General features: G+C 49.3%; 1 protein-coding gene across 1 annotated transcript; it reads right to left on the bottom strand.

The window, feature by feature from the left end:
* Nucleotides 1–1,482: 1,482 nt before the first annotated feature.
* WSCD1 (WSC domain containing 1) lies at nucleotides 1,483–25,927 on the bottom strand. The gene is made up of 10 exons (XM_068415576.1): nucleotides 25,844–25,927; nucleotides 25,306–25,350; nucleotides 16,129–16,790; nucleotides 14,143–14,257; nucleotides 13,510–13,694; nucleotides 10,780–10,901; nucleotides 6,019–6,184; nucleotides 4,704–4,868; nucleotides 3,701–3,901; nucleotides 1,483–1,855 (listed from the first exon to the last, which is right to left on the bottom strand). The coding sequence occupies exons 3-10, from the start codon at nucleotides 16,553–16,555 to the stop codon at nucleotides 1,503–1,505; spliced, it is 1,734 nt and encodes a 577-aa protein (XP_068271677.1). The 5' UTR covers nucleotides 16,556–16,790; nucleotides 25,306–25,350; nucleotides 25,844–25,927; the 3' UTR covers nucleotides 1,483–1,502.
* Between the last annotated feature and the right edge of the window lie 583 nt (nucleotides 25,928–26,510).

Genomic DNA, 26,510 nt, shown 5'->3' with positions numbered 1-26,510 from the left:
CGGGACGGGTGGCCCTGAGCACAGAGACGAGCCGTGTGTGGAGCACAAACAGGGAGAGACTCAGGCCCGTGTGCTCCACGTCCTGTATTTGTTTTGAAGTGCCAATGATACGCACGCAGAGGAAGTCCAGCTCCCTTTATGTAAACTTCTTGTTTTATTAAAACTAGTATTTTCACTCAAGTGTTTAGGGAGCCCTTTATCTCACACGAACAAGAGCATCTTGCAGCAGGGCAGCCCCTTGGGCTGTGTGGCTTAACCATCCCGAGCTGCTCCTGCCCACAGCAGGACCACGGGGCCACCACACCGCGCTGTGCCCCCTCCGTGCCGCACACGCAGCCCAGCCAGGAGGGAACAAACCATGGGGAACTGCAGTGAGTTAGAAATGAAACGTGTCGCTGCCGGGGCGGCTCTGGAGAGCGGCAATAGGTAGCTTAGCGTTTTTCAGGTTGGGCTGCCTTGGCCCTCCTCTGGGGGCAGGAGGGGAGGGGGGATCCTGCCCGTGCTGGGGCTCATCCCCTTTATCCCCGCTCCCTGGGTGTCCAAGCTCACACCAGTGCTGCCCAGCCATGGCCACTTTAGCACCCCAGCATCTCCCTGGACCCGCCGTGACTCTCCAGGCACAGGGATGAGGCGCAGAAACCTGTGCCGAGCCCCTGACGTGGGAGCTTCTCCTCTCCCGCCCCTCCGGGGCCTCCTCCGCACTCCTGGGGCCAGGTCTTGGGTCTCTTTGGGACGGGTGACACAAGGGATTTCTACTCACGGCCATGCTGAATTCTGGTTTTCTCCTGAGTCCACAGCCGTGCACCTCCCCATGGGGGGATGCGGTGGCTGCCCACCTCCCTGCGGAGCTCGCGTGGCCCCGGGCCGTGCCGTCCCTGCAGGGAAGCCTGGGGTCTGTCCTGAAGCGTCTCTGCCCGGCATCTGGGGCACCTTCGCCCACCCGTGCTTTTCTCCCCCTGCACCTCTGACACCGCTGTGGCAGGTGACCTGAGCAGCAACCCTGGGGGAAGGAAGCTAGTGGGCTATACTAAGAAGAAAGCAACTGATTTTCTTAAATGCTCAGATGAAAATTGTTGATCAGAGTTAAGACTTACTCCCCCCAACCTGTACGTACGTCCATTTCCAACGCAGTTGCTGTGAAAACCCAAGCAGCCCGTGGCAGGTCTGTGGTGGCAGCGGGGGCGAGAAGGCAGGATGCCCTCTGCAGAAGCGGGGGTGCTCCGCTGCGAAGCGCTGAGCTGTTTGTGCGGGGAGGGGCACGCGCAGGGAGACACTAACAGCTTTTTTTCCCCTGGTTTATAACCCAATTTCCATCCTTCGTTGCTTGCCTTCTGGAACACTTAGTGCCCTGAAGAACACCCAAGAGTGGAAAGAATTTGCACTGCTCAGCAGATTCCACAAGCATCTTTGCTTTAACTGCTATAAAGCTCTGGTCCTTTTTTTTTTTTTTTTAATAGAAAAAATTATTTTATTTTTAGACACAGCTGAGTGCTACCAGGCTATCATCTTGGCACATACTCTCTGGGCAGCCCTGTGAAGTTTCTTTCCCTCAGGGCTTCGTCCACTGTCAGGATGTATCTGTTGATAAGATCTTTCATTTCCTGGGTGAATGGCTCAAAATCCTTTTGCTTAGCACCAGACCGCTTGAAATTCCCATCCCGGTTGTTCTCGACGCAGAGCAGTCGGTCCTCGGTCACTGTCATGTTCAGGAACTCCACCATTTCCTTCAGCTTGGGGATGAGGCTCCGCTTCAGGTCCTCGTAGTGGACGACGAGCAGGCGCTTCCCGTACTTCAGCCAGTCCAGCACGTGGGAGGCCCACCAGGCAGCGTAGCTGGTCACAAAATCGGGCCACTCTAGAGGACCGGAGAACCGGGAAAATGAGACAACGTTAGCCATGCTGCGTTCCAGTGGTTTCCAAACGTTACCCTGTGCAACGAGACTGGTGTTGCTGGGCACGGGCTGATACGGCTGGGGTGCAGCAGCTCGGCTTTGCAGCTTCTGGCACAGAGACAGGTGATGCTGAACCCTCTGCCCCCAGGCCCCTGGACCGCACGGGCTTCATGGCCCTTCCCGGGGCTGGGAGCCACCGAGGCAGCCCCAGGGAGGGCCAGGGCACAGCAGCGGCCAGAGCTGCAACCTGGCATCTTTCCTGTGCCTTGTTTGTAGGAGCTGAGCTCTCTGTGCAGCCCCGCGGCGGGTGCGCTGGGCGGGTGCGCTGGGCGGGTGCGCTGTGCAGGGGCTGGGGGAGGATGAAACGTCCCAGGGAAGAGTTTGGCTGAAAGCCCGTGGAGGGGTGTGAGCAGGGGAGGGAGCGGGTCCTGCTCCGGTGGTGGCTTAAGCAACACTTTGCCATGTAACTTCAAGCAGATTCTTTTACTTCTATGGTTTTCCTACCCTTTTACCTCCATTTCAAATGTAAACTGAGAAAGAGACAGGTTTATTTTTTAATATATATGTAAACAAATAATATATAATAATTATATAGTAATATATTAACTTTTTTATTATGTAAATGCAGCATCAAGACATTGATCTTGGCTGCAGCCCAAGGTGCTCCTGACTCCCAAATCTGAATAACATACTTTTCTGCATGGTTACCAGCCTGCTTATGGGGTGAGTGGATAAGGAAACAGGATTAATAGGGAAGATTCTTCTGTTCCTGGCACATGGGAGGGATTTAAGGTCACCTGCCAGGGTCACTGGGACAAAATTTACTGAATTATTTTCCCACCTTTGCCTTGGGCATTAATTACACCTCAATCTCTGTTTGCTGTCTGTGATAATAATTTTCTGAGGGTCAAGATAGTCCCAGCTAAAGCTTTTGGGCTGCGCAAAGAGCATTTGTGGCTGAAACGTAACAATTTGTAGTTTGCAGTAGAGGAAGGCCATTCCCTCTGGACTTTTTTCTAAGGGCTATTTTGTCTGTTTTTTGATGAATCGGCCTTGAGTTGTGACTGATGAAAGCTGATACATGAACTTGGGAAAGAAATGTACTGTGACAGAGGACGCTTCCCCGTCCCCGTGCTGTGCGGTTTGCCGAGCCGCAGCTGTGGTGCCTAAAACATGCGTGAGCTGAGCCTCCTCTCTGCCGCAGTCTGAATGCAGCAGCGGATTCGGTGGGGAAATTGCAGTCACACCACTCGGCTTGCCAGCGAGGTGCGTGAAGCGTGGCAGGCATTTCCTGAAGCCTTTTCATGCGTTCAGGGAACACTGAATCTCGTCCCCTTACTGCCATTATCCTTATTTATCTGCAGTGCAGTAGCACCTGTGCAGCGCTGTAAAATTTGCTTCAGGAAATGTCATGCTCCATTGAGTCCTCCAGAGCTGAAATGAGATTTCTCACGGTTATTACATGCTGCAGGGGCGAATTCTCTTCCCCTCGCATAGCCTGGCAAACGGGCTGTGCCAGGGGTGTTGTACCCGGACGTGCTCTCTCTGCTAACCGGCACGACGGCAGCAGCGTGGCTGCGTGCCCCGGGCGCAGCGTCGGTGCCGCGCCGCCCTCCTCGCCGCGGCGGGGGGACCACGGCCGCTCCCAGCGCGCAGGGCTGGGTGCTGCCGGGACTGATCGCGGCTGCGGGGGGGCTCGGGTCCCGCTGAACCCGTCTGCAGTGTTCACCCGGGTCCCAGCGCGTCACCCCTTCCCCGCGTGCCAAGGAGACGGGTTTCGCGCCGCAGCCCGCGCCGCCGGCCGTTACCTTTGCTCTTCCAGTTGCGGTCGGTGGCGTAGCCCAGGTGCCCGGCGTATTTCCTGTTGAACTCCGCCATCAGCGACTTGTACGGGTTCCTTATCAACAGGATCGCGGAGTCAAACATTTCGATCTCCGTCTTGCCGCTTTCATGTGTTTTCACACAGATGGTCCTTCTGCTTCTCCAGTGGTCTTTTTCACCTTTGAAACCTGTTTTACAAGACAGGATGGTTGGCTTTTTCACTTGATTATGTGTCTGTGCCTTTCCACACTCTAAATCATTCCCTGCAGTGGTGTAAAACTGTTGAGAAAGCAGGAATCAGTTAAACCCATCACCTGGGACCACGGCTGAATTTTGTTCCTGGCCTGCCACCGACCTGCAAGGCTTACTGACTTTATTTGGTTGGGAACCGTCTTCTTGTGCGCTTCTCCACCCCGTCCCTGGCCGGAGCCCAGCCGCTGAGCGGGGCGTGTGCCGGGAGCCAGGCTTTCCTCCGCTCGGGAGAGCTTTGATGGCACCTTGCTGCAAAAGGGCTGTTTTTCACAGGGCCCACGCTTGGCACTTGCTAAATATTGTGCCCTCTCAGGATACTGTCCTCCCAGAAGGGTTAGTAACACTTAAATAACCCTTGTGTTACTGATGAGTCTTACCCTCAGCGTTTAGTTGGCTTTTTTTTTAGTCAACTGGTCTTTTGGACCAGCCTTTTAGGTGGGAGCTGCGTGTGCGTGGGCACAGCAGCACCAGCGCAGGCGACGGGCGAATCCTGCAGACCGAGCGCCTGGCTGCCGGGTGTGAAAGCAGCGGCCTGCCAGGCTCGGCACGCTGCTGGAGCAGTCCCCGCTGCTGCCTGCCCCACGTGAGACTGCTCCTGCCCGGCACGCGTTTACATTTTACCGAACGCGCTGGCAGTGACAGCCTTCGCCGGCTCCAAGCAGAAGGATGGCAGAGCGAGTCAGTAAAGCTCTGCGCCTCGGAAGGGCTGTGTGTGCCCCGACCCTGAGGGCACGGTACCTTTGTTGTAGAGAGCTCCATCGAAGTAATAGCTTCCCGTGTAGTATCCTGTGGCGTGCTCTATCAAGTGGCGAGCCCACGTGTTCCCAGCCCCAGGAAAGCTCGACAAAGCAACAAACGCTTTGGATTTAGTGGCTAAGAATTTCCTGTCCGTGCAGCGGGTGTCTGCGGGTACAGAAGACACATCAGTGTTAGCATTGTGGCTTTTTAATAATTCCACCGACAGCTCTTGATTACAGGGTTTATTGCTTCTTTTTTCTGTCCCTTACGAATACAGGATATCAATTTGAGTCCAGTTGTGAGTCAGCTACTTGCCAAAATTAATTCAGCCATAAGAGGCCCAAGAGATTATCCTCAGAAGAGGTTTTTCCTGGTTTTGTGTTAGGGAACACTTCCGTGATAGAGCTGTGGCAAACCATTGTACTTGCCAGCAAGTTGTGATGAGAGCCCCTTGATGCCCGTTTGTTAACGGCTGTGTGCCTGGCAGGTTGGCTCTTCAGTGAAACCCTGCATGTGCCGTTACACCTGGAAACTGCGAGTTCTACAAGGCAGGAGAAACCCCTCGTGCCGAAAGGAGCTGGCGTTCGGTAAAGCTCCAGGCTGTCATTCCTCTCCCGAGGGCCCAAGGCAGTGATGAGCCCGCGTCGTGTTAATCTCCCATGGGGGCTAAACACCTGGTTTCCGTATGTGCTTTTGTAAATCCTAACCTTATTTCTTAGCGTGCCCATAAAAGCAAGGGTAGGATGAGAACCAAACTTGACCCTCTGTGATGATTCAAAATGAAGCCAGGGAATAAATTAGAAATTACTCTCTTCATTCTTCAGAGCAGCCTCTGGTGGAAGCCATGGCTGGAAAGTGCCAGCACAGTCCAGAGGAGGCTGTCGTCTGCTACTACTGATCTACACAGAGGTGGGAAGTACTAGCAGTTTCATGAGAACAAGTGTTCTTGCATGATCTTTTCATGTGCTGGTGTCTGCAGTCTACCTCTGAACTGGGGGATGGAGGGGGGAAAAAAAGGATTTTGGGGGAAAAAAAAAAAGCCCAGCACCAATCCAGAAAAGCACTTAATTTAATTTTAAGTTTGTGGGAGGTTTCACTGAGCTCAGTGCAAATCACTGCACGGATAAAGTTGCCAGTACCACCTAAATGGTTTGCATAAGGGCTGTTTCCTAAATTCCTGCCTGTACTGCGATACCAGCCGTTGTGGCTAAGGCCGCTGTAAGCGAGGTCCCTTTTACGCCCCGCGGCGGGTGCGCAGGGGCTGTTTCCAGCAGTGCTGGGTCTGGCCCTGGCACGAGGAGGCTGGAGCTCCTACCTTGCACCGGTGTCTGATAGACCAGGCAGTACCTTCCCCGGGCGGCACCGCTGGCGTCGTGCGTCCCGCTGCAGAGCAGCCCGTCGGCGCCGTCGCGCAGCGAGAAGCGCCCCGTGGGGTAGCCGCAGTGGCACTCCCGCCCTCGGATGACGGCCAAGGGAAACTCCTGCGGCAGAGAGAAAATAGATCAGTGCGTAAATGCCACGGCATGGACAGCCTGCGGGGAACGCTGCTGCTATGCAAAGACAAATAAATCTTCACAAGGCCGCTGTCAAGATCAAAGCAGTGTTTGATATCGCATTGTAAAGCTCATGCTGCTTATACTGCTGCTGTCTTTCGTATTGCAATTGCTTAAAAAGTGGTTTTCAGATACACACCTCGTAAAGCTTAAGTTCACAATATTCTGTTTTTTTCATTACTCATAAAAAATGATTTTATACTATTCCTGCAGCACCTAGTATGCAATTCAACCTGCAGAACATCAGTGTAGAGAAGGTTGTTCTTAATTGCCTCCAAAATGAGCATTTTGAATTGGATCATCTTTTAAACTTACATTTATATTGCCCCAAACTGGGGAGACAGCTGTTGAAAGGTTTGCTGTATTCAGTTGATTTTACCAGAATTTGTGTAGAGGAAACTTGCCTGTAGTTTAAGAATTAAAGGGAAGAAGGAAATTTAGACCTACTAACTGCTGCATCGTGTTTAAAAACAGAAAGAAAAAAGTCAAGCCATTAAAGTACGTGTCTTAGTGTGACTTCTTCACAGTTTGCAAAAAATGCATGTGCATACGGGGTTTGAGAGCTACTGTGTATTTTTTTGAAAAAACTACTTAGAAATGTGATACCGAGGAATTTTTGGCACATCTGTCCAGGGGGACTGCGCTGATGGCGAGCGTGGGGCTGCCCCAGACACGGCCGAGGGGAACGCGCGTGGCTCTGCCTGCCCGCGCGCAGGGTCAGCTCGGCGGGCGCCTGGGCTCCGTCTGCAGGCGCCGGCACTTCTTGGTGTATGTGATCTTGCTTCTAGGCAGGGAAACTTCGTATGAAATCCAGAGCGGCTGCTGCGAATGACAGGTATCTCAGCAGCGTGTAAAACGTGCAACCAGAGGAAAGCGGCACCGCGGGGTGCACGGGCGTGCAGGGCCGGGCTGGGCACAGCGGGGCTGGAGCAAGGTCGGGGGTTATGTGAGCGCAGAGCGCGCAATTCCGCCTATTCCATATCAACGTTTTCTGCCTTTTAGAAGTCTTTTGGAGCCTGGGAGTGCGTGACAGGACTGCCGAGCAGCTTATCTCTTGCTCTTCCCCACGTGCTCATCCTCTGATAAGGAGTCAAATACAGCACATGTGCCATCTGCGCCCAAACAGCCAACGTTTGCTTAGCGAATGAGATATGACGCTGTCAAAAACTATTTACAGATTTGATCCAAGGGCAAAATAGTTCTGTTTCTGCCTGCAAACAGAAATTTTCCCTTTACAAGAAAGCAGTGTTTCTCCGTTTGAGAAATTAGTAAGCGTCCCGGCCCTCAAACACAGCCCTAGAATAAGAATGTACCTTGTACCTCATGCCCAGTGGCACTTGCAAGCGATTGACCTTTCTGGAAGGCTGGAGGCTTTGTGAAGAGGCCTGAGCAAACGCTTCTCTGTACTCCTGCGTCTGCAGAGCGCTGGCCGACCCGGTGCTGTCCCGCAGCCCTCCGCGGTGGTGCAGGGTGGCCCTCGCCCCTGCAGCCTTCCCGCTGCCCGGGCAGCGAGCGGTTGAGGAAGGGCAGAAACGGGAGCGGGCTTCACAGGTGAAAGGTTCAGGGTTTCGGGGAGGGCAGCACGCGTGTCGGAAGAAGCATGACAATAGTTCTGGGGATGGCACCGGCATCCCCAGCGCCGTGCAGAGCGCTGGGATCGGGCTGCCTGTCCGCTTGGTGCGGTGCATAGAGTGAGTGCAAATAACGTGTTCAGTCTTGACTTCCCGTCAGTATTTAATCGAACCTACAAGCCATCCACTTCGCTCACCTCTGTATTGACGTACGCCCCAAGCTGTGGTTACGGCTTTAAGCAGCCATGTAACTTGTAAGTGCAGGACTAGTCCTCAGGCTCAGCGCACGCAATCTGCGGTGCTTCACTTCAGCTAAACGCAGGTGTGTCTCCAGGGAAAGCTGCGGGTCTGTGCATAAGCATTTTTCAGGATTGAGCTTTAGTGTGTGCATTGACGGGCTCAGGTGTCCATCCTGCGAGCTGTAACTCAGTGAGGGCTGATGACAGTGGGACTATTTACGTAACGATGTGTGAGATGAAGCCTCAACAGGCAGTTTAAGTGCTGTAAGGAAAGCAATCGTTCTCCAATAGCAGCACAGACGATGTGATGATTCAATCACTGATTTTTTTTTTTATTAGATTGTATCCGAATTAAGAATTATGAATAGCTTAAAAGTACACTTGTCTGGTTCTACTCTGATTACTCTGCTAAATTCCTTTCTTTTCCAACTTCTACACTAACTCAATCAGCCAAAAAGGATAAGAGATGGGGGGCTACTCGTGGCAGAAAATTTCTCTCCCAAGTAAAAATGATGGATTGGGTTTGGTTTTTTTTTTTTTAAAGATGGGCATGTTCATTTGGCAACAAACCTAGAAGTCATTCTTCAAGTTTTCATTGAACTGGATCTGCTAAGAGCAAAGAATAAATACCACAGAGCCAATCATGATCTTGCATAAAAAATCTGGCTTGCTTTACACTGTGATCTGTTGAGGCCGGGGCACAATTTCTCAGTGCACTGTTAACACCCAATGTGACCCTGATTTGAAATACTCCTCTCGCTGCTGAATAAAGTCAGCAGGGCTGTGATTATCTGCGCCAGTTGAGGTTCTGGCCCACTTATCTTTGGTTTATTGTGTTTAAAAAAAGATATGTAAATGAAGCTATGGAAACACTCTGTATGAATTCTACAATGGGATTTGGATCAAAATCCCAGGAGTCTTTTGTTTATGGGTAAATAATGGCATGTAGCTACATCTGGAATCCAAAATAGCAGGTCTGGTTTTGAAATTAGAAGATTGCTATAATCTGTGTATTGGTTTATACAGAAAAGGAAAAGCACCTTAGAGTTGGTAATGTTCAAGTGTGCAAACTTGCTGGCGTGGCTTTTGAATGCATTGAGATACTGGGGTTCTCTCCTCAAGACTTAGTGTTCTTCCACATTTTATTCATATCGTCATATATAACTGCATACAGCAGCTGAGTTGTAAAAGGACTGTCTATTTAAAAATACAAATTCAAACGGAGATGGCTCATTAAGGCTTTCTCACCCAAGCTTCATCAAGCAAATATGCATTGACTCTGACTCTGGAAAGACACTAGCTGGTCTGCAGAGATGGACGGCTTCCTCCTCTGCCCTAGTCCTGTTCGAATGTCACGCTAATGTGGTACAGTTTCGTTGTGGTCTTTTTTCCAATCCTTCTGAGTTACCAGTAATTTCAGATGCTTCTACTTTTTGGCTGCATGGCCAGAAAACCTTGAAGGAACTATACTTCTGAAAACCCACTTATTTAGAAAAGTAATCTCCCAAAACCAGAATGGCATGACTGTGCTTAGAAAGATTGACGTCATGTTTGAGCACATCTGAAAACAACTTCTCCAGATATTTCATACCATTCTCCCAGATAGAGAAGCAATAATTAATTGACTTAATCAGTAAATATTAATGAAACGATGTTACATGTGGGTAAACTGACAGAAAGATCAAGATTTTTTTCCATCATTAAACAACAGATTAATGGTAGAGCTTGGAAAGAATTGCTCACGAAGTCCTGCTTTACTGAGCATTTACATGCATAGAGGACGTGAGAGTGTGTTGGTATGCGTGTTTGTACCACATACAGGGTATGTGGGTGATTCACTGCAGCTCACTGCACAGCGTTAATTCCGTGACGCATTCTTAAAACACTGATGAGCTGGTGTAGAGGATATGTTGACTAGGAAAAGCTTTCCCACTCTACCTAGTAATTAAGAAGATCTGTTGTTCATGCTTTAATAGTTTTAATCAATTTTGTGATGCTAAAAGACAAAGTAATTGAATGCTCAGTTTAGTGTGCGAGGCTGAATGTGGCTGCAGGCTAAACCTGACCACGCAGTGAACCCTCCTCTGGACAAAAAACGAAGCCCCATCGGAGTGGGGAGGGAGGGAAGGGAACCAACCGCAGCAAGAGCCACTAAAGCAGAGGGTGCCCTGGGCCCAGCGTTCCCTCCCGGGAGGATACACGAGTCCATCAGAGTCAAACTCCTTCAGTTCTTACATCCATGGTCTTCCTCTGTGGTAGGTGTGGAGGGTGAGTGAAGGTGATGCTTCAGACCAAGAGCAGCTTTTTTTCTTTTTATATTTAACATTGTATCATGTTCCTAGCCAACACAGTTACACACTGGTGTAAAACTTGTGTGTAGATACCTCAGCATTAGCTCCTCTTGTTCGCTATGGCAATGCCTGCTGCTACGCTGTCAAGGAGCCTGAGACCAAAAGGGCACTCACTCAGAATGGCTTTTCCGTGCATCATGTTTAGTGGCATCACTCTGGTGGCTTTCCCTCCCGCCATCCCCACTCGAGAGAGCGGTTGGACCAGATGTATCACTGGGTATTTACTCTGATGAGTTTTGTCCTTTAGAAACTCATTTACAAATTCAAAGCTCTAAGGCACTAATCTCTGCTATTCCCTTAGCAGATTAAAATTTAAAATAACAAAAAAAGAAGAAAGGATGTGAAATGAGAATTGTTCTTACTTTCTTGGAGCAAAATTCAGAGCACATCTCCACCGTCAAATTGGGCTGTATCAAAGAGGCTGGAAAGGTGTCTGTTAAATTTTCTGGAGCTCTAAAACATCCTCGATAGATAACATTCCTCCCTGCAGGGATATGAAATAGGTTTCTCTTGAGAAAACAATGTCCATAGTATCCTGCCTCTTTCACAAAGAACAATATTAGGTTCAGAAGCTAAAAATAATAAAATAAATTTTATATTCCAAATGCTGGAGAAATAAGAGAAACCGTGATATACACTAGAAAGATGTGTTGCAAATCCTGTGGTGTTGAAAGGTGCCCATGCCTTTAGCTTTGTACAAACCACTGAAAGCAGGGCTGCAGCAAAGAGTTTAAATTAAATTCCACCAGTGGAGGGCATTGCTATTGTTCGCAAGTCCCAGGTTCCTTTTGAAGACATGCTTTCCCCTGAAAGACTTAAAAGCTCCGATAAAAATCTACAAAGCTTCCCATGATCTGCACCAGGAAAGGAAAGGGATTCAAATGAATCCTGAAGCCCCCCCAGGGACCCACCTTCCTGCTCAGCTGCTGAGCTATCCCTCTGCTCTTCCCCCTCCTTTCTGCTCAGGCCAAGGGGGTTCGCGGCAGCCTTCGAAATCCAAACTAGGCTTTTGTGAGCAGTTCAGGGAGCACAGCTTTCTTCAAGTCTTCAGCATCAGCCTCTGATCTCGCCTGCTTCTCTATAAATGCCACAGAGCTTGGCAGAATTGCTCCATTTTTTGCATCACCGTGGTTGAAGTCAGGATTTGTCTCAAATACTTGTTACAAGCAGCAATACAGTTTTCCCTCCTTCTTAAGAGAGAAATGTCCCCTGACAGAACCAAACGAAAACCCAAAGCTGCCAGGGAAGCTCAGTACCCCGGGAGGGGCCGTGCATTTGCACAGATGAACTAGTGGTAATGAGGGAAGGGACATCGTGTGGCTGGTTAGAAAAGCAAAAAGTCCGCGTGCTGTATGGCACTTCTGTAATTCTTAGGATTTTGTGGCCTTTACAACGGTGGAAAATGCCTTTACTTCATCGCTCTGTACTAATGCTCTGTTGACAGAGTTGGCCTAGCGTGACTCAACAGGGAGAAAGGTGGATTTAGGAATGAATTTGGGTCTTCTCAGTCCTGGTCAGCACCCAGTGGCTGCCTTAAGCAATGCTCACCAGAACTGATGTGAGAAGTATGTTGGGTGGCAGAAGAGGTGCAGTGCAGCGCTGAAGGAACATTTTGGTTCTGTGTGAATTTGCTGGCAGGAGGGCCCAGATCCTCCAGCATGAGCCAAGAGCCATCTGAGGAGAAGCTGCTCAAATATTGTTCTGATAACTGTTCAAACCAGTTACTACAAGCAATGCTTATCTTTGGCCAGCAAACCCCATGTCAGGAAGGTTCAAGTGGAGATGCCACTGGATCTGCTCTGCATAAGTAGAAGCCTTATGCGAGGTCTGTTCTCTGTATTGCACAGCATAAATCACGGACGCCGTTACAGTTTCAGAGTTACTTTCCAATACGCTTGTTCATCGTGATTAATACTTCTGTTGGCCCCTCAGCTAGCTTGTGTCAGTGGGATTCTTCAAACAGTCAAATACCAGGTATTACTAAGGGCAAACAAAATACAAATCTAGCTCCAGGCTAGACTAATTTGATGACTAATTCATTAATACCAAAGAAAGAAATAAATGCCGCCTTTTCCTCTGACATATGTATATATATTTTATGCTGAAGATTTAAACAGTGATGCATGTCCTGGGAAACCTGCCAACGTGCCTGTCAGCCTGACACTAGCAATTTAGGTCTATGTACCTTTGATGTATAATTTATATGTAGCTGGGTGGATCATTGTACAAACCTTGACTTGTCTTTAAGAAGAACTGAAGTACCATCAATACTGGCACAACCTGAGGTCTTGGTGCTTCTTCTCAGTAAATAACATCTGTAAGGTCTTCTGAGCTTGCCAACAGTAAAGACTGCTCAGCTGTTTAGATATTTTTATGTGCTTTGTGTTGGCCCAAAGGTTTAGCTATTGTATATCCCATGGTAGCTAATGGAATGACAGGTAGAGTAAGTGTTGTCATCTAAAGATGAAGCAGAAATCCCAACTGCTGCTAGAGCAGAAGTCTTTGGAAGAGCAAAACTCTGTGGTCTCATTTCTCTCTCTTAGGAAAGAGATTGCTGTGCCTCTCTCTCTGGCCTCTACTTATTCTCCTGCTGCAGCCACATAGTACTTATTTTGTTTAGGATCATTTCTGAGCTTAGGGTGGCATTGATACGAGTGCTTTTCTGCCCTTCCATTATAAGGCACCCGCTTCCGGGGCTGTTTCTTAAACACACGTGGGTTTGTCCCTCTGCAATGGATGCAGAAGGGGGGGTAGTTTTGCAGCTGAAATTCTGCTGCCGTTGCAGTTGCTCTGCACTGTGTTTTGTTTCTTCCCTGGTGAGCTGCCCTCCGATGCGGCAGCCCTGGGGCAGCGGGGCTGGGCACGCCGCGCCGAGGCCATGAGCCGCGTGCCATTTCGGGGAGGGAGCCAGGGACTGGACCAGCAGCAGACGGACACCGTGCCCCGCGGGCACCTTCGTCCTTTGCTGTTTCAAACCCTGGTAGCAAACGGAGCGAGACGAGCAGCGGGGACAGCCCACGCGCTCAGCCCGGCCGTGGCGTCTCCTCCCATGGGGACGGTGGTCTCCTCTCTCCGGCCGCGCGCCCACTTACGTCGCCTCGCTCCTGCCCGCAGCTCCTCCACCCGGTAGACAGAGAGCCGGTTCACGCCCCCGCAGACGGAGCCCTTCTCCCCCTTGCACTCGCTGTTGCACTCCTCCGGCTTCGAGGCGGCCGCGGGGAGCTTGTTCCCGCAGTAGCACTCTGCTCCGTACGCCAGCCCCGCGTAGGCGTAAGCCCTGTGGGGAACAAAACCAGGCCCGGTCGGTGCAGGCACCCCGTCTGTTCCTGAGCTTACACCTAACGGAGGCAGGAGCCCGGCCCCGTGTGCCGCGCGCGCTTCTGCCGCCCTGCTCCAGAGACACCGCGGCCACGGGGACCAGCGCGGCCACCTCGAGCCACAGGCGATAGGAGGGAGCGGTGGTGGCCAGAGTCTGCCCAGGACCACGTCTAACAAAGACTGTCCAACAAAACAGTAATTTTTGAGCAGGACAACAGAAAATATATTTTAAGTAGCCATGCTATAATAAAGAGAATAGGCAGCAGTGAAATAATCAACTTCAAGCAAGGCAGATCTGCTTGAAGGTATGAGATAATCACAGTTTTCACAGGTACTGTACGTTTAACGCATGCATGCTTCTCCCATTTCAAATTCGGTTCCTCTTGCAGTGAAAAAATACCACTCACCTCTCAGCACAAGCTTCCTGACAGTGAGACACTGTCATTTTCCTTAAGTCATAGAACACAGCTCCCTTCAGTGTCCTCTCCCTGGAATCGTCGCTGAAGCATCCCACGTAGGTGCCTGTGTGCGTGCAAGACCAGAGTTAGGCAACACCCAGGGGATGGGGACGGGGGAGAGGGGAAAGGACCTGCGGTGGCGACCCGGTGCCGTAAGCTGCGAGCAGGGCGGTGTCCGATCAAGTCACGACCCGTCTGGGGTCCTGCCTGCTCTGCCGACCTCCCGCTGGTACCCAGCGCTCGTAGGTGCCATTGAAGGGGCAGCCCAAGTGCCCGATGGAAATGGAGAGAAGGGAAACGAGACTTTTCCCTTGCCCGGTTCCCTGACGCAGGTCTGCTTTTGCAGGGTCTGCGGCTGCCCCGGAGCCGCGGTTCCCGCGGGCGGCTGCCGCCTGCTCGACTCCCTCCGGTGTAAAGGAGAAGGCAGCCTTCAAAACGGTATAAACCTGGGGAAATCTTGTTGGATTTCTCCCACGTTTTCTTGAAAATCTCTAGTTGACAATGAGATGGTGCAAGATAAATATTAAGAAAATCGGTTTTCTTTGGGTACATAGAGTTATATTAAAGCTCTAGTGGAACGATAACTTCAGTCTTAACTAGGCAGCACTGTCTACTATCACATTGAACTATCTCTTCTCCAGTGCAAATGAATCTCTTCAAATATGTCTTGCTTTACTTAGCATATGAAAGATAAATATTTCTCTTAGACTGCATCCTATGTTAAGCCTCTTTTTTGTTGTCATGAACAAAATACTATAAAAATCCAGCCCATTTTTTAATATACGATTGGAAGGATGATGTAGAGTCCCACTATTATACAGGACTTGTGTGTGTATAAGTACATTTTATCATTATAATGTGAAGGAAAAAAGGAAATTTGATTTTAGAAGTAGCAGCATTGAGGTGATAACACAGGAAAATTAAATAACATGAGCTGTGGACAGGAAGAGTATATATGATAAAAAATGAAACGAAAAAGCATTATATTAACAATAACATAATCCACAAGAAAAAGAAAGTTCAAACCACTCTGACAGATTTTGGAGCTAGGAATAACAAATCAAACATTTAAATATTAGATACACAACAGTAGGTTCAAAGACCTGCATGTGGGTAATTTGCAAACATGCAATTAGAAAATTCACAAGCTGTGAATATATACCCACAGCACACCCTTAACGAGATGGGAGTCACACCTGCAATAAAGATGTTCTGCATTTTACTGGAGACTTTTGATTTGGGTACTTTGATTCAAACCAGTAGCAGCAGAAACCTCGGTGTGTGAGGCCAAAGAGCCCGAGTCGGGAGGCCCAGGCGGACCAGCTGCCCGGGGAGGGGGGGAGTCTCCTTCTCTGGAGATTCTCAAAACCCGCCTGGACGCGACCCTGTGCAACGTGCTCTGGGTGACCCTGCTTGGGCAGGGGGTTGGACTGGGTGATCTCCAGAGGTGCCTCCCAACCCTGAACCAGTCTGTGATTCTTTGTGATTCTGTGATTTGGTATATGCTAGAAAGCTGTAGCAGCAAGAAGGCACTTCTAGACTTAAGGTATTGTGTGGTTTTGGATAGTTAATTTAATAAACCCCACTTTTAAAGTGTTCCCTGTTCTGAGAAAGAAAATCAATTACACAGTGTTCATCTCTGCCTGCTTGAAGAGAAAATAATTTAAATTAGGGAAGTGTATTTCACTGTCTGGGCTTCCGTTCAATCAATAAAAATACATTTTTGGAGGAAGTTACAGCTCAGCACGACCAGGGACATCAGGATCGTACTTAGGCCTCTGCGTATGCTGAAGAACCAGTTCGAAAGTGGTGATGAGAAGGAGGAAGGTGTTTCTGCAGGGACGCTATGGTGCTCGCCAGTCTGCCTGGGACAGTCCTAGGAGGACGTGCAGCTTATGTGCGTGCCAGAAGGCGGGGCAGGGGTATGTCCCTTACCTTTGTGTTCAGCAGTGTGCTTCGTCGCTTTAAATCCTGCTGTCTGCGCGGGCTCCTGGTCGCTGATGAACCTGTGGAACCACCTTCTTCTCAACTGCCTGAGCCCCGAGTTGCGGGACATAAGCCACCGCGGGCCGTGCCACTGGTCCGGGGCCAGCTTCTGCATCACCTCCGTGCCCACGAGCAGCCTGGGACCGGGGCGGGGGCTTTGCAGTGTCCTGGGGTCCATGATCCCGACTGCGGCCTCCCCGTCCAGCACCGGCAGCGCCTGGTTAGCAGAGGTCCCACGCGAACCTTGCTGGATAACCAGGCGGGTCCGCTGGAGCAGCAGGAGGCTGCCGGCCATCAGGTAAGCTGCTGTGAGGAAGAGGAGCAGGAACTGGGTCCGACGGAGAAACTTCTGTAGCCTGAAGAAAGCTTTGGCCATGCCCTTCCTGAAACCGGGCCCTCCGCGCCTCCCGACGGGCCCCGAATCTCCGCCTGGCCGGCGCTGGTTCCTCCCGTGAGCTCAGCCCATCCCTCCGGTGCCCTCTCCCAGCGAAGGGCCCTCTCCGTGGACCGCCCTGCGGGCACCGCCGGCCTCAGGCGCCCGGCTGGCCCCGGGGCTCCGTGCGCGCCCGCCGTGGTGCCATCGCCCAGCTGCCGACAGCCGGTGCCGAAACCTGAAACACCGAGAGAGGCAGGTTGGTTCACATCCAGATAGAACATACCCATCGTCAGGGTGACTTTCCCCCACCCACCCCTTTTTTTTTTTTTTTAGCTGAGCGTTTCTCCATCTGTTGTTTATAATTATGCACTTTAAAAACTATAATCCAATGAGAATGATTGATTAAGCAGAAGCTAGTTTCAGATCTTCAGCCTTACTTTTTTTTTTTTTCTTTCTTTTAACTTGGAATGCACAAGAAATACCTTTATGATGAGGTTATTTCTCTTGGAATGTTTGGGAAAAAAGTTCTTTATTTTCTTTTGTCAATAGCTGACATCTCCATTCTTTGTCGCTGGCTGGAACAGGCAGCCCCAGTATAGGCATCTTTTTAGGAAGGTATTATCAAATTCCTTCCTTTCAGCTAAGCTGTAGCTAAGCTACAAATGCAGATCAGAAGGAAAGAGCAGTGTGGGGGTGTGGGGAAAAAAAAGAAATTCATCAACTCACAATAGATAAGATAATAATTATTACTCTTTGCAACACAGTAAAGTCAGGCTTTATGCTGGAAGAATATTTGAGGATTCTGACTTGCACACAGGGCTGTGTGAGTTGCTGTGCATGTTGCTTTAAAAGAAACCAGAGAGCCTACTATTTTTTTAGTAGATTTCTGTTGCCAAGTATTGATGTGTGGATGCGCATGGATAAAAACTAGTGGATGTTTGAAGAAAATTCATTCCAACTTTCACCAGATATCTCTTGACTGCTTCTGAGCTTTGCAGGCTTTAGTTGTGCTGATGTATACCGTGATGGGATTGTCTGGGCAAGAAGAGCTCCTTTGTGCTCTAGGGAACCTTTAACCTCCTGCAGCAAATAAAAGCTGGCATCTCCCCATAAGTTCCTGTTTTCCCAGTCAATCACTTCTCTGTGGAGCCAGGCAAGTGTTGAGAAAAGATGCAGTGTTTTCCAGAAAAGAAAATATTATGGCTTTTGCTTAACTTGCATTTGGGGCACACTCTTGAAATCCACAGTCGTGGCAAAGAAACATCCGTTCACTGTGTTTCTTGTTTCAGTATCTGTGGATAATTGTGGATATTCACTTATGCCTCTTTCTTAAATAGATGCTACCGATTAAGTCTCCACCCATTCCCTTTTTCATTTAGTTGTGCAACTTCTTTCTATCAAAAACAAAGCCCAAAAACTTCTAGGCCAAAAATATGTTAAAGCTCAGCTGAACCCTTTGTCAGTTGAGCCTGAATTCCTTTTGTGTGACCTTTGAGCCTCGACTGCTAAACAGGGTTGGCACAAGGCAGGAGTCCCTGTCTTGTAATCTTACAAGTCGGGTGGTCTTGAGGACCCGATTTAGATGCCTTTTTTGATTTTTTTGTTAAAGTTCATGTATGCTGGTCTCAATTGTATAGGGCTGAGGAATATCCAAAAATATTCTATGTGTTTCTCTCTACGCTTTCTCCAAGAGCTCGGTCTGACAAGGACTTAGTGCTCTCTTCCCACCAGTACGTGTGGGTCTGTTAGCAGGCAGTGAGCTGGAGAGAGCGAGCAGGTGCCGAGGGCTGCGAGGCTGTAGCATGCTGTAGTAAATTAAGAACGCTTTCTTCACTGTAAAAGTTAACACAACTCCCTTCTGATCAGCTCCAAAGCCAAAGAAAATGCATTGATTTACACCAGCTGAAGAGCTGACCCTGAAAGTTAAATTATTGAAAATCTCTGATCAACGTTGTGAGTGCTCAAGAATTACAGTAAAAGGGTCAGAAGTACCTAGACAGATGAACAAGAAATTAGCCATAATTAGATACTGCAGATTGTTACTGCGCTAATTATCTGAAGAAATACTGTCTATCAGCAGAGGTGTGATTTGATTCACTAGTTGTTCCTAACATGGGGCTACTGGAAACTTGAACTATTCCCAAAAGAGGCTGTCTAATCTAAAAGAAGGATGTGTGCGTGTATTAGCCATTTGAGATTCTGACTGGGAAATTACCGTGCTCCTCACAGCACGCGGCACTTGGAGGTAAGGCTGGGCCAGCGGAGGAGGCAGCCGCACGCCGGGGTGGCTGAGCAGGCAGCGCACTGTTTGAGGGTGCAGAGGGGTGGCCCTTCTTAGGAAAATGCTGCTGCAAAGCCTCATTGCTGAGATGATGACGGCTGCGATCACACAGGTATTCAAAAGGTTTTAGATTTTTTTTTTCCCCCTAGCAGCGAGATAACGGTAGATAAATTTATCAGACTTGCAGTCATCTTTGTCCAACTGTGATTCAGGGTTTCGTAGCTCTTTTGGTTTACTCACACAGTGATCAAGTTGCAATATCAAGAAATGCTTCGAGCCAAAGCGTGTCCAAGAGGTTTGCATGGGGAAGGCGGTGCTGTGGCAGCTGGGAACCTTTAGGCATTGCTAGTCAGCGATGCTGAGAGTGGCAGCTTGGCAGGAGAAGGACCGTCGAGGCCGTGTCATGGAGGTCAGGCATGTTGTGCTTGAAACTGCATCAGTGGCCCTATTTAGTCCCTTTTAACGCCACTGCGTGATTTCAGCGGGTTTTGGGTGAGTTTCTCCGTGTTTGCAGTGATGGGAAGCGGAGCAGCAGGAAGCTGCGTCATCCCCACGACGAGAGGATCTGCTGCTTTCTGGGCAGCACGTGGCAATGCCTCCTGGTGCCGTGGAGATGGGTCTGGCCACCGCCTGCCCAGCAATGCCGGTGCGGGGCCCCGTGGCTGCCTCCCACGTGAGCAGGGTGAGGAGCCTGCCGTGCGTCAGCAGAACCAGGGCAACTGCCCAGGGCGTCGGACCTGGTGTAGGTGGGCAGCAAGCTCCGCATCCAAACACCGAGAAACATTTGGCATTGCTCCTGTTGCTCTGCCTAGTTTGTTTGTTTAGTTACTAAGGAGAAGCTGCTTCTGGGTCTCAAAAGGCTAACTTTGCCCTTGCCCAGTGGTTGAAAAACTTTAAATGGTACAAGGCAATTTTACTGCAGTCAATATGACATATATAAATTACGTCCAGATGCATTCGCCCTCAGTACAGTTGCCATGACAGTACATTGTAGTAGAAACCAACCAAATAAATAAGCAGACTCTCCGCCCACAGCAACTGCTGCAAATGTGCAACTCAAAAATTAAATGTTGCTTTTTAGTGGGGAAATAGCAGAGAGTGCTGCTGACATAAAATAATGTCATTTGATTTTTCCATAAACTGCATATTGCAATATCATCAAAGTATGCCTAAAAGAATTGAAGTGCATCGCTTTTGATGGTGATATTAAAAAGGAAAGAGTAAGGAGGATATGAACTAGTATCTGGTAATAGAAAATGTATCATTTGTCTTTTTCATACATGATTCACTTCAAATGAATGAAGTGAAATGGAAGAAAAGTAGTCTTCTGTTCCTGTTTATCAGTTCTCGCTGCCAAAGGGGTTTTAGGACCACATTAATTGAGAGTTGACTTAGTAAAATCATAAAACAGTAATGGAAAGGGCTCTGAGATGAGCAGTGAGAACTGTTAAACAGCAGAGAAGACCTCCAGGTGAGGGGAACAATGAAAGGGTTAATGCTGCCTTAAAAAAAAGGAAAACAATTAGCACTGGCAGGGACCAGCTTTGGAGTTGGTGAGTGGTGGTACAGAGGATCTGCTGGGTGCTGTGCCTTCAGCAAGGAAAGGGTCCCCCGCACCGCTAAAAAGGTGGCGCATCTGGTGGCGATGTTTTTATGAAATGGATAATTGTCTGGTTATTGAGGGCAAGAATTTGGTGGGGTTCAGAAAAGCATTGAGTGATCTTAGTTCATAAAATATGAATTTATTCACTTTACTAGTGGCAGGTGAATTTTTAACTGTTCAGAAGTCAGATAACCATTCAGTTGTTTGAACAGCACTTTTAGCTGTTTGTGCCTGAAGTTTTTGGTCTGGAAATGTCATTAGAAAAAATAGTTCGAGTTTCTTTTCTGTAATACCTGTATATATACCAGCAGGACTCAATGCAGAGCTGAAAAATCCATCCCACCTGAAATCCCAGAATCTCAAAATACAAATCTGTTCCGATCTGTTTCCTAAGCTGGGCAGTGCTGCCACTCGTCTCACTGTCTGTGGGAAAGCCAACATCTTAAAAGAAGGGTTCCTGTAAGTCTGGCCTGACTTGGTCGCCAGTGGATTTGCTGGCTGTAGCCAGGTTTCAGACCAGTGCCCCGTGCTGGGGAGTCCTCAACAAGGATGTTGTATCTCTGTAGAGCTCTATCGATATTTCATAAAGCCGTGTGGTTGCCAGGTAGGGGAACACCTGCCCCGCTGACATGACTGTCGGGGGCTCTGTTTGGAAGGAGGCGGAGGAGGGAGTTGTCCATGTGCTGCTCGTTTCAGACCGCTCTGGAAATGTTCTCCTCCCTCGGTGTCTTTGCGATGCTGCGAGGTTATGCGCAGCGTTGAGAAATGCCAGAGCACAGATTGTGTACTCAGCACGCTGCGTCTCGGAGTGCGCCGACCGGACTAAGCACCAGACCTGAGGCATTTCCCATTTAAAGTGCTGGTTTGTTTTTAATCCTTATTTTTCTTTCATTACATATATAATACCAGGTTTATAAGTGCCGTTGCAAAGTTGCTATAAGGAAAAGCAGGTCAGTACCTTGCTTCCAAAATGATCTCACAAAGTGTGACAGAAGATGTCACACTGGGCAGCTGCAGTAATATATTTGTAAAGAGAAATAGAAGGAAAATTGTAAAGTTCTTGGCAATTCTACTCTCCTAGCTAAAGCAGTAGTTGCAGAACTTTAAAGGGAAGACTGAATACTTTCAGTGATGCTATGAAAACCGGTAAAGGCTGAAGACACCAAAGAACAGCCCCAGACCTGCCGGTCCCTTAATAGGTTGCTCAATGCAGAACTACTGCATTGACGGCTGCAGCTCATCAATAGTTGATCTTGTCTAAAGACCAGCAGGATTTTGCAAATTCAGAGTTCTTGGCACGGAAGCAAGACTATGTTTCCTATTGTAAACTGAAGGGAATTGGAGTCACGAACACTATTTTTAGAAAAATCCATCCCTCTTCCACATTTCTCCTCTCTTTTGTCAGCTTTCTTTGAGGACAAACGTAGTCGGTTAGGACGAGGCTGAAGGATTCTGGCTCGCAGCGTTTCTTTTGGATACACGCTGCCATTTTCTTGAGGCTGTTTGGAAAGTCAAGGCCAACATCATACTGCGTGAATGCAAGAAGGAAGAAAAGCTCTTGAGAAGTCACAAATTTAATGTTGGGATCCTGTCAAATATTTGCAGTTCCCTTTATTCCTGCAGCTAAAACCACCCTGAGTAACCCTGAGTATCTGCCAGTGTCGGTCCCGAGACGGCCGACAGCGAGTGCTTCTCGCAGCCAAACTTTCACACGTGGCCAGAGCCGCCTCTTGAGTTTTGAGAGAGGAGTTGAAAAGAGATTACAAAGGTAGAGCTGTCTGAGCTCTTCCTCATACCTCGGGTGGAATCAACAGAAATTTCACATTATCCCAGTTTCCAAATCGTGGCATGAGAGAGAAAAATGGAACTGTGGATCACATTTGTGTGGAAAGCAGCACATGCTAAAAGTAAAGCTTAGAAGAAACATCCTGGCACTCTACTGTCTTAAGCCAAAATCCGCTCAGCTCGAGATACAGGCTGATGCTGATGGATTTTGGCTCAGGTCCATTGTTACTTTTTCTAGCTCCTTAAAAAAGCGTCACGTGGAATCGTCTCACTGACTTAACAATGTAATTTAGGAATTTATGCAAAGGAAAGAAAAAGAGGTGATTTCGTAAATCCGTCGCCTTTCCTAGGTTATTCTTTCACCAAAAAGAGAGGAAGGTTTCGATGAAGAGTTACTATAATATTCCTTTCCTTCACTAACGTAAACATGTACTTTTGTGGGAGATGAGGTCTGTGGAACATAACCCGGTTGTTGGCCCTTCTGGCAGTTACAACGCAATGCTCAAGCAAGACCATCCAGAACCCAACAACTTGGCCTTCCCAGGGCACGTGGCCTCAGGTGGAGAGGCAGAAACACCCTCCAGCTCTGGCCCTGGGCTGGCATTGCCCCTGCGCTCTTCCACTAGCCCACCCTGGGGCAGCCGCAGCTGCCGTCCCGGCAGTGAGCTGTGCGGCACGGGCAGGGCCAGGAGCCAGCCCTGGCGCGGCTCAGGCCTCGCACGGCGACGTGCCTCGAGGCTCCCGCAGCCGCCGCGGCTCGCGCTGGTTCTGTTGCTCTCATTTTCTCATCCCTGCCCTTCCTGCAAATGGGAAACTGGAGTTGCTTTTCTCCTGTGTTCGCACCCAGGATGCCTGGCTCAGGCACACGAGGCTGAGGATGGGTTAGTGCCCGTGCTTTGCACGTGCGCATCCTGCATCAGCCCGCGTGTGAAACGCGCCACGTCATTCAGTGCTGCTGCTGCAGAACTTGCTGAGGGTTTGTATTTAAATATAGTAGAAGGGTTTCTTCCCCATCTCTTCCCAAACCACCTCCAACTGTTTGATTTAGAGAATAATTTGGCTTTTAAATATTTCTAGAAACTAACTCTTCCACCCCTTTCCCGTCAAAATGAAGCTTGTCATCTGGGGATTTTTGGTGAAGTAATGAGGTGCCCAAGGAGACAGAGGTGCAGGGACCTTCAGCCTGTCCTGACCACTGCAGCGCCGATGTGTCATGCCAGCTTCCCTACCCAAAGATCTGCCCGTGCTGTCTGGGCTTGCAGGAGCAATAAGCACTTCTTCCAACTTATAAAGTTTTACTTGCTAGAGGATGCTACGCGCATGCCCCGCTCCTGAGCAGCTCCTTCCTGACACAGTGCTGCTCGGAGTGTTACTTTAAGCACAACCGAAGGTCTGTCAACAAACTAGAAATGAGGTAGACGCACCACAACTTCTCCACGTGCCGTAGTGGCAAACATTGCAGCTTGAGAGGGCTTTCTAGCAGGTTTACCATTTCCTCCCTCACCCGTCCTCCCTTCCCACGCTGCGTTGAAAGTGCGCTTGCTACAAGATGCAATCAGATCGTAAAGTTATCTTTGATGCTGATACTGTGTTAAAACTGTTAAATAATGATGAACTGTGGTAAATAAAGCAGAAAAAAAATCTTTATGCAGAGATAGCAGGAAGATGGAGAGAAACTATATAGTCCATAAACTAGTCAAATCAGGCTGAAAATACACAAGTTAAAAATATACGTGATATCCCCTGTATACAATATGGGAGGTGTTCTACAGCTGACAGATAATTCAGCTTTGGAAGTGAAAGGCAATGTCACGAACAGAGCTGCAGCCTGAGGCTGGAGAGTCGGCGCTAACTTGTGCACATTTGGTCACAGCAGCTCTTTCATTAGACGTTCCACTTTTCTGAGACCAAGTTTCCAGCATGGGTAGGTGTAAATCTGGGCCGTAATTTCGGTGGTGGCTGCAGCAGCCTGTGGTGAGGGATGCAAAGAGCCTGCGGGAGGCAGCTGGCCCAGGCAGGCTTGTTGTGAGAGGGAGTGCTGACTTGGAAAGTGTTCCAGTGACAGCTTGTAGCGGACGGCATACCGTGGCGATACGGTGTTCTTTCCCTTAATCCAGTACTTTTTACCTAGCTCAGTGACAGCAGTAATCAGAAGGACTGATTCCATGCCAGTATGGAAAAGATGTCGGCATATGCATACCTACATTTGATATGTATACACAGACAGACATATATATGTGTGTGTATGCATTCTGTACTCAGAGGGACGTGTACTCAAAAGGTAACGTACAATCTGCTGTCACCATTCACTGATAAACCGCGACCTGTCAGCCAACAGTATTCTTGAACCTAGAAAGTATTTTGATCGATAATAAGCCATTCATGCATAATGCACATTCCTTTGATATTAAGAACTCAAGCACCCAGCAAACGATGCTTTATCTGCAATTTCCAAAGAAGCTGATATGGTTCTGTGGCTATAGGCTGAAGTTTTGCAAGAGATTGTTGTAAAAAAATGTACCATATATTGATTTTTGCCTCAGCGCATAGTAGCTAGAGATCTTTTCCTGTGTGCAAGGAAATCTACTGGAACTAAAACAACATGCAGATCTGTAACTAAATCATAGGTATTTTAAAAGTGTCTTTCGTAAACCCCTCAACATTCAAATTCCTGCAACATCCACCTACTAAGAATTGTTAGAGGCTGTTTATTTAGAACAACGATGCTTCAGAAACTGTTTAGAGAAGCCAGGCATTCCAGCCTGCCTCACCAGGCTATGTGACACAAACGCACGCTCGCATTATCCATGCCTACTTTTCAAGAATAATGTTTTGTGGATGCTCAAAGAAGGGCATCTTGAGAGCAAACTGCAGTCTTTATAAATAATGCAGCTAAGCTTCGTGTGCTTAGATGCCCCGGATAAATATAATAAATCAAACAGCCATTCAGACTGCAATGAATGTTAATACCTCAGCATCTGCAAAAAGTTGTCCGGTTATTACTTGTGTCAAGGCCGGCTGACAAACAGCTTGCAGAAGCAGATAATGCAACTGTATAAGAAAAAGAGGAAAAAAACTCACCTTTCTTTTATGACTGAGGAACTCCTGTTGTAGCCAGGCAAAGTCCTAGGCAATCCAGTGAAATATTATAAGAAGCTGTAATGCATATCTGAAAAGCTGATAAATCCTGCTCCCTCTGCCCTTCCCCACTAATCCTGCTCCTGCCTCCCACCTCCAGCGCGCAGAGCCCTGATCCTCCCCAGCACCCTCCGTGCTCCGCCGCCGTCTGCGCGGCGCTGGGGTCCCCCCGGCTGTTTATATCGGAAGGGAGCGAGGCACCGCGCGGCCCCGCTCGGGGTGCTGCTCCCCGCTGCCAGCGCGGTCCCTCGCCGGGTCCCTGCGGTCAGCGGGGGCTGGCGGCACAGGGACGCTCCGTGGCCTCCTGCGCCAACGGGCAGGATGGACGCAGCCCCGGCGCCGCGCTGCCAGGATCCTCAGCCGCCGCCGGCACGCTCGGCTTTCATAACGCTCCCCCTGTTTGGGGAGACAGCCTCTCCTTTACGTCTGCTTCGCGGGAGGGCTCTGCAGCCTTCCGCAGCGACGACGTTTCCAGACCTACCCCCAGACTCTCTGTGTGTTTGTCTCAGCGCACGGGTGGCTGCAGAGGCAGATAGCTGAGTGGCGGCAGCAGCGGCGTGAAGCCCTAACGCGATCAGCTGAACGGATGCGCGTGTTTGTTCCTCGGTGCCTCTTCCCACTAGGGGCAGGTCCCACTGAGCCGCTCCTCGGGAGACCCAGACCCCTTCCCACCGGGTCCGGGGGGTCCCGGGAAAGCGAGTCCCCAGCAGCCTGCCGGCACTGGCGCGGAGATTGCAGGCAGCAAATTGTTATTCTGGGCACAGGTGAATGGAAGTAAATTATTTATAAATGTGAGAGCTGAAAGGCAGTTTGCTCGGCGTCCTTAGGACTGCCTGCTCTGCTGTCTTCTCTCCACATACAGACCCCTTTCTGCTGCTGGTTCACACGGAGGTCGGTCAGCTTATAATTATTCTTAAAGCATCTGCGTTTAAGTGGGAGTAGGCTGCACGCTTGTAACTGCGTGTGGTTTTGAAGCACCCCATAGTCTTTGCCTATTTAAACCAAACCTGTGGGAATTTGTTTCTTGGAGCCAAAATGGGACGCGGTTATGAGGACCCTCGTTTGCTTCCCGTGCTGAGGAGCGCGGGTCAGTAGCGTCAGACCGGACACCCGCCTGGCTGCCAGAGCGCAGCGCCCAGGGGCTGCTG

Source organism: Nyctibius grandis, chromosome 18 (genome assembly GCF_013368605.1).
Source record: "Nyctibius grandis isolate bNycGra1 chromosome 18, bNycGra1.pri, whole genome shotgun sequence".
In the NCBI taxonomy this organism is placed as follows: Eukaryota; Metazoa; Chordata; class Aves; order Nyctibiiformes; family Nyctibiidae; genus Nyctibius; species Nyctibius grandis.
Note: the sequence above shows the minus strand (reverse complement) of the source record. Positions and strands in the feature narration are given on the sequence as shown.

Coding starts and splice junctions, on each gene's coding strand:
- WSCD1 (XM_068415576.1), bottom strand. CDS start 16,555: ATGGCCAAAGCTTTCTTCAGGCTACAGAAGTTTCTCCGTCGGACCCAG. Junction 14,258..16,128: donor GCACACTGCTGAACACAAAG/GTAAGGGACATA, acceptor GCACGCACACAG/GCACCTACGTGGGATGCTTC. Junction 4,869..6,018: donor CTATCAGACACCGGTGCAAG/GTAGGAGCTCCA, acceptor CTGTACCCGCAG/ACACCCGCTGCACGGACAGG.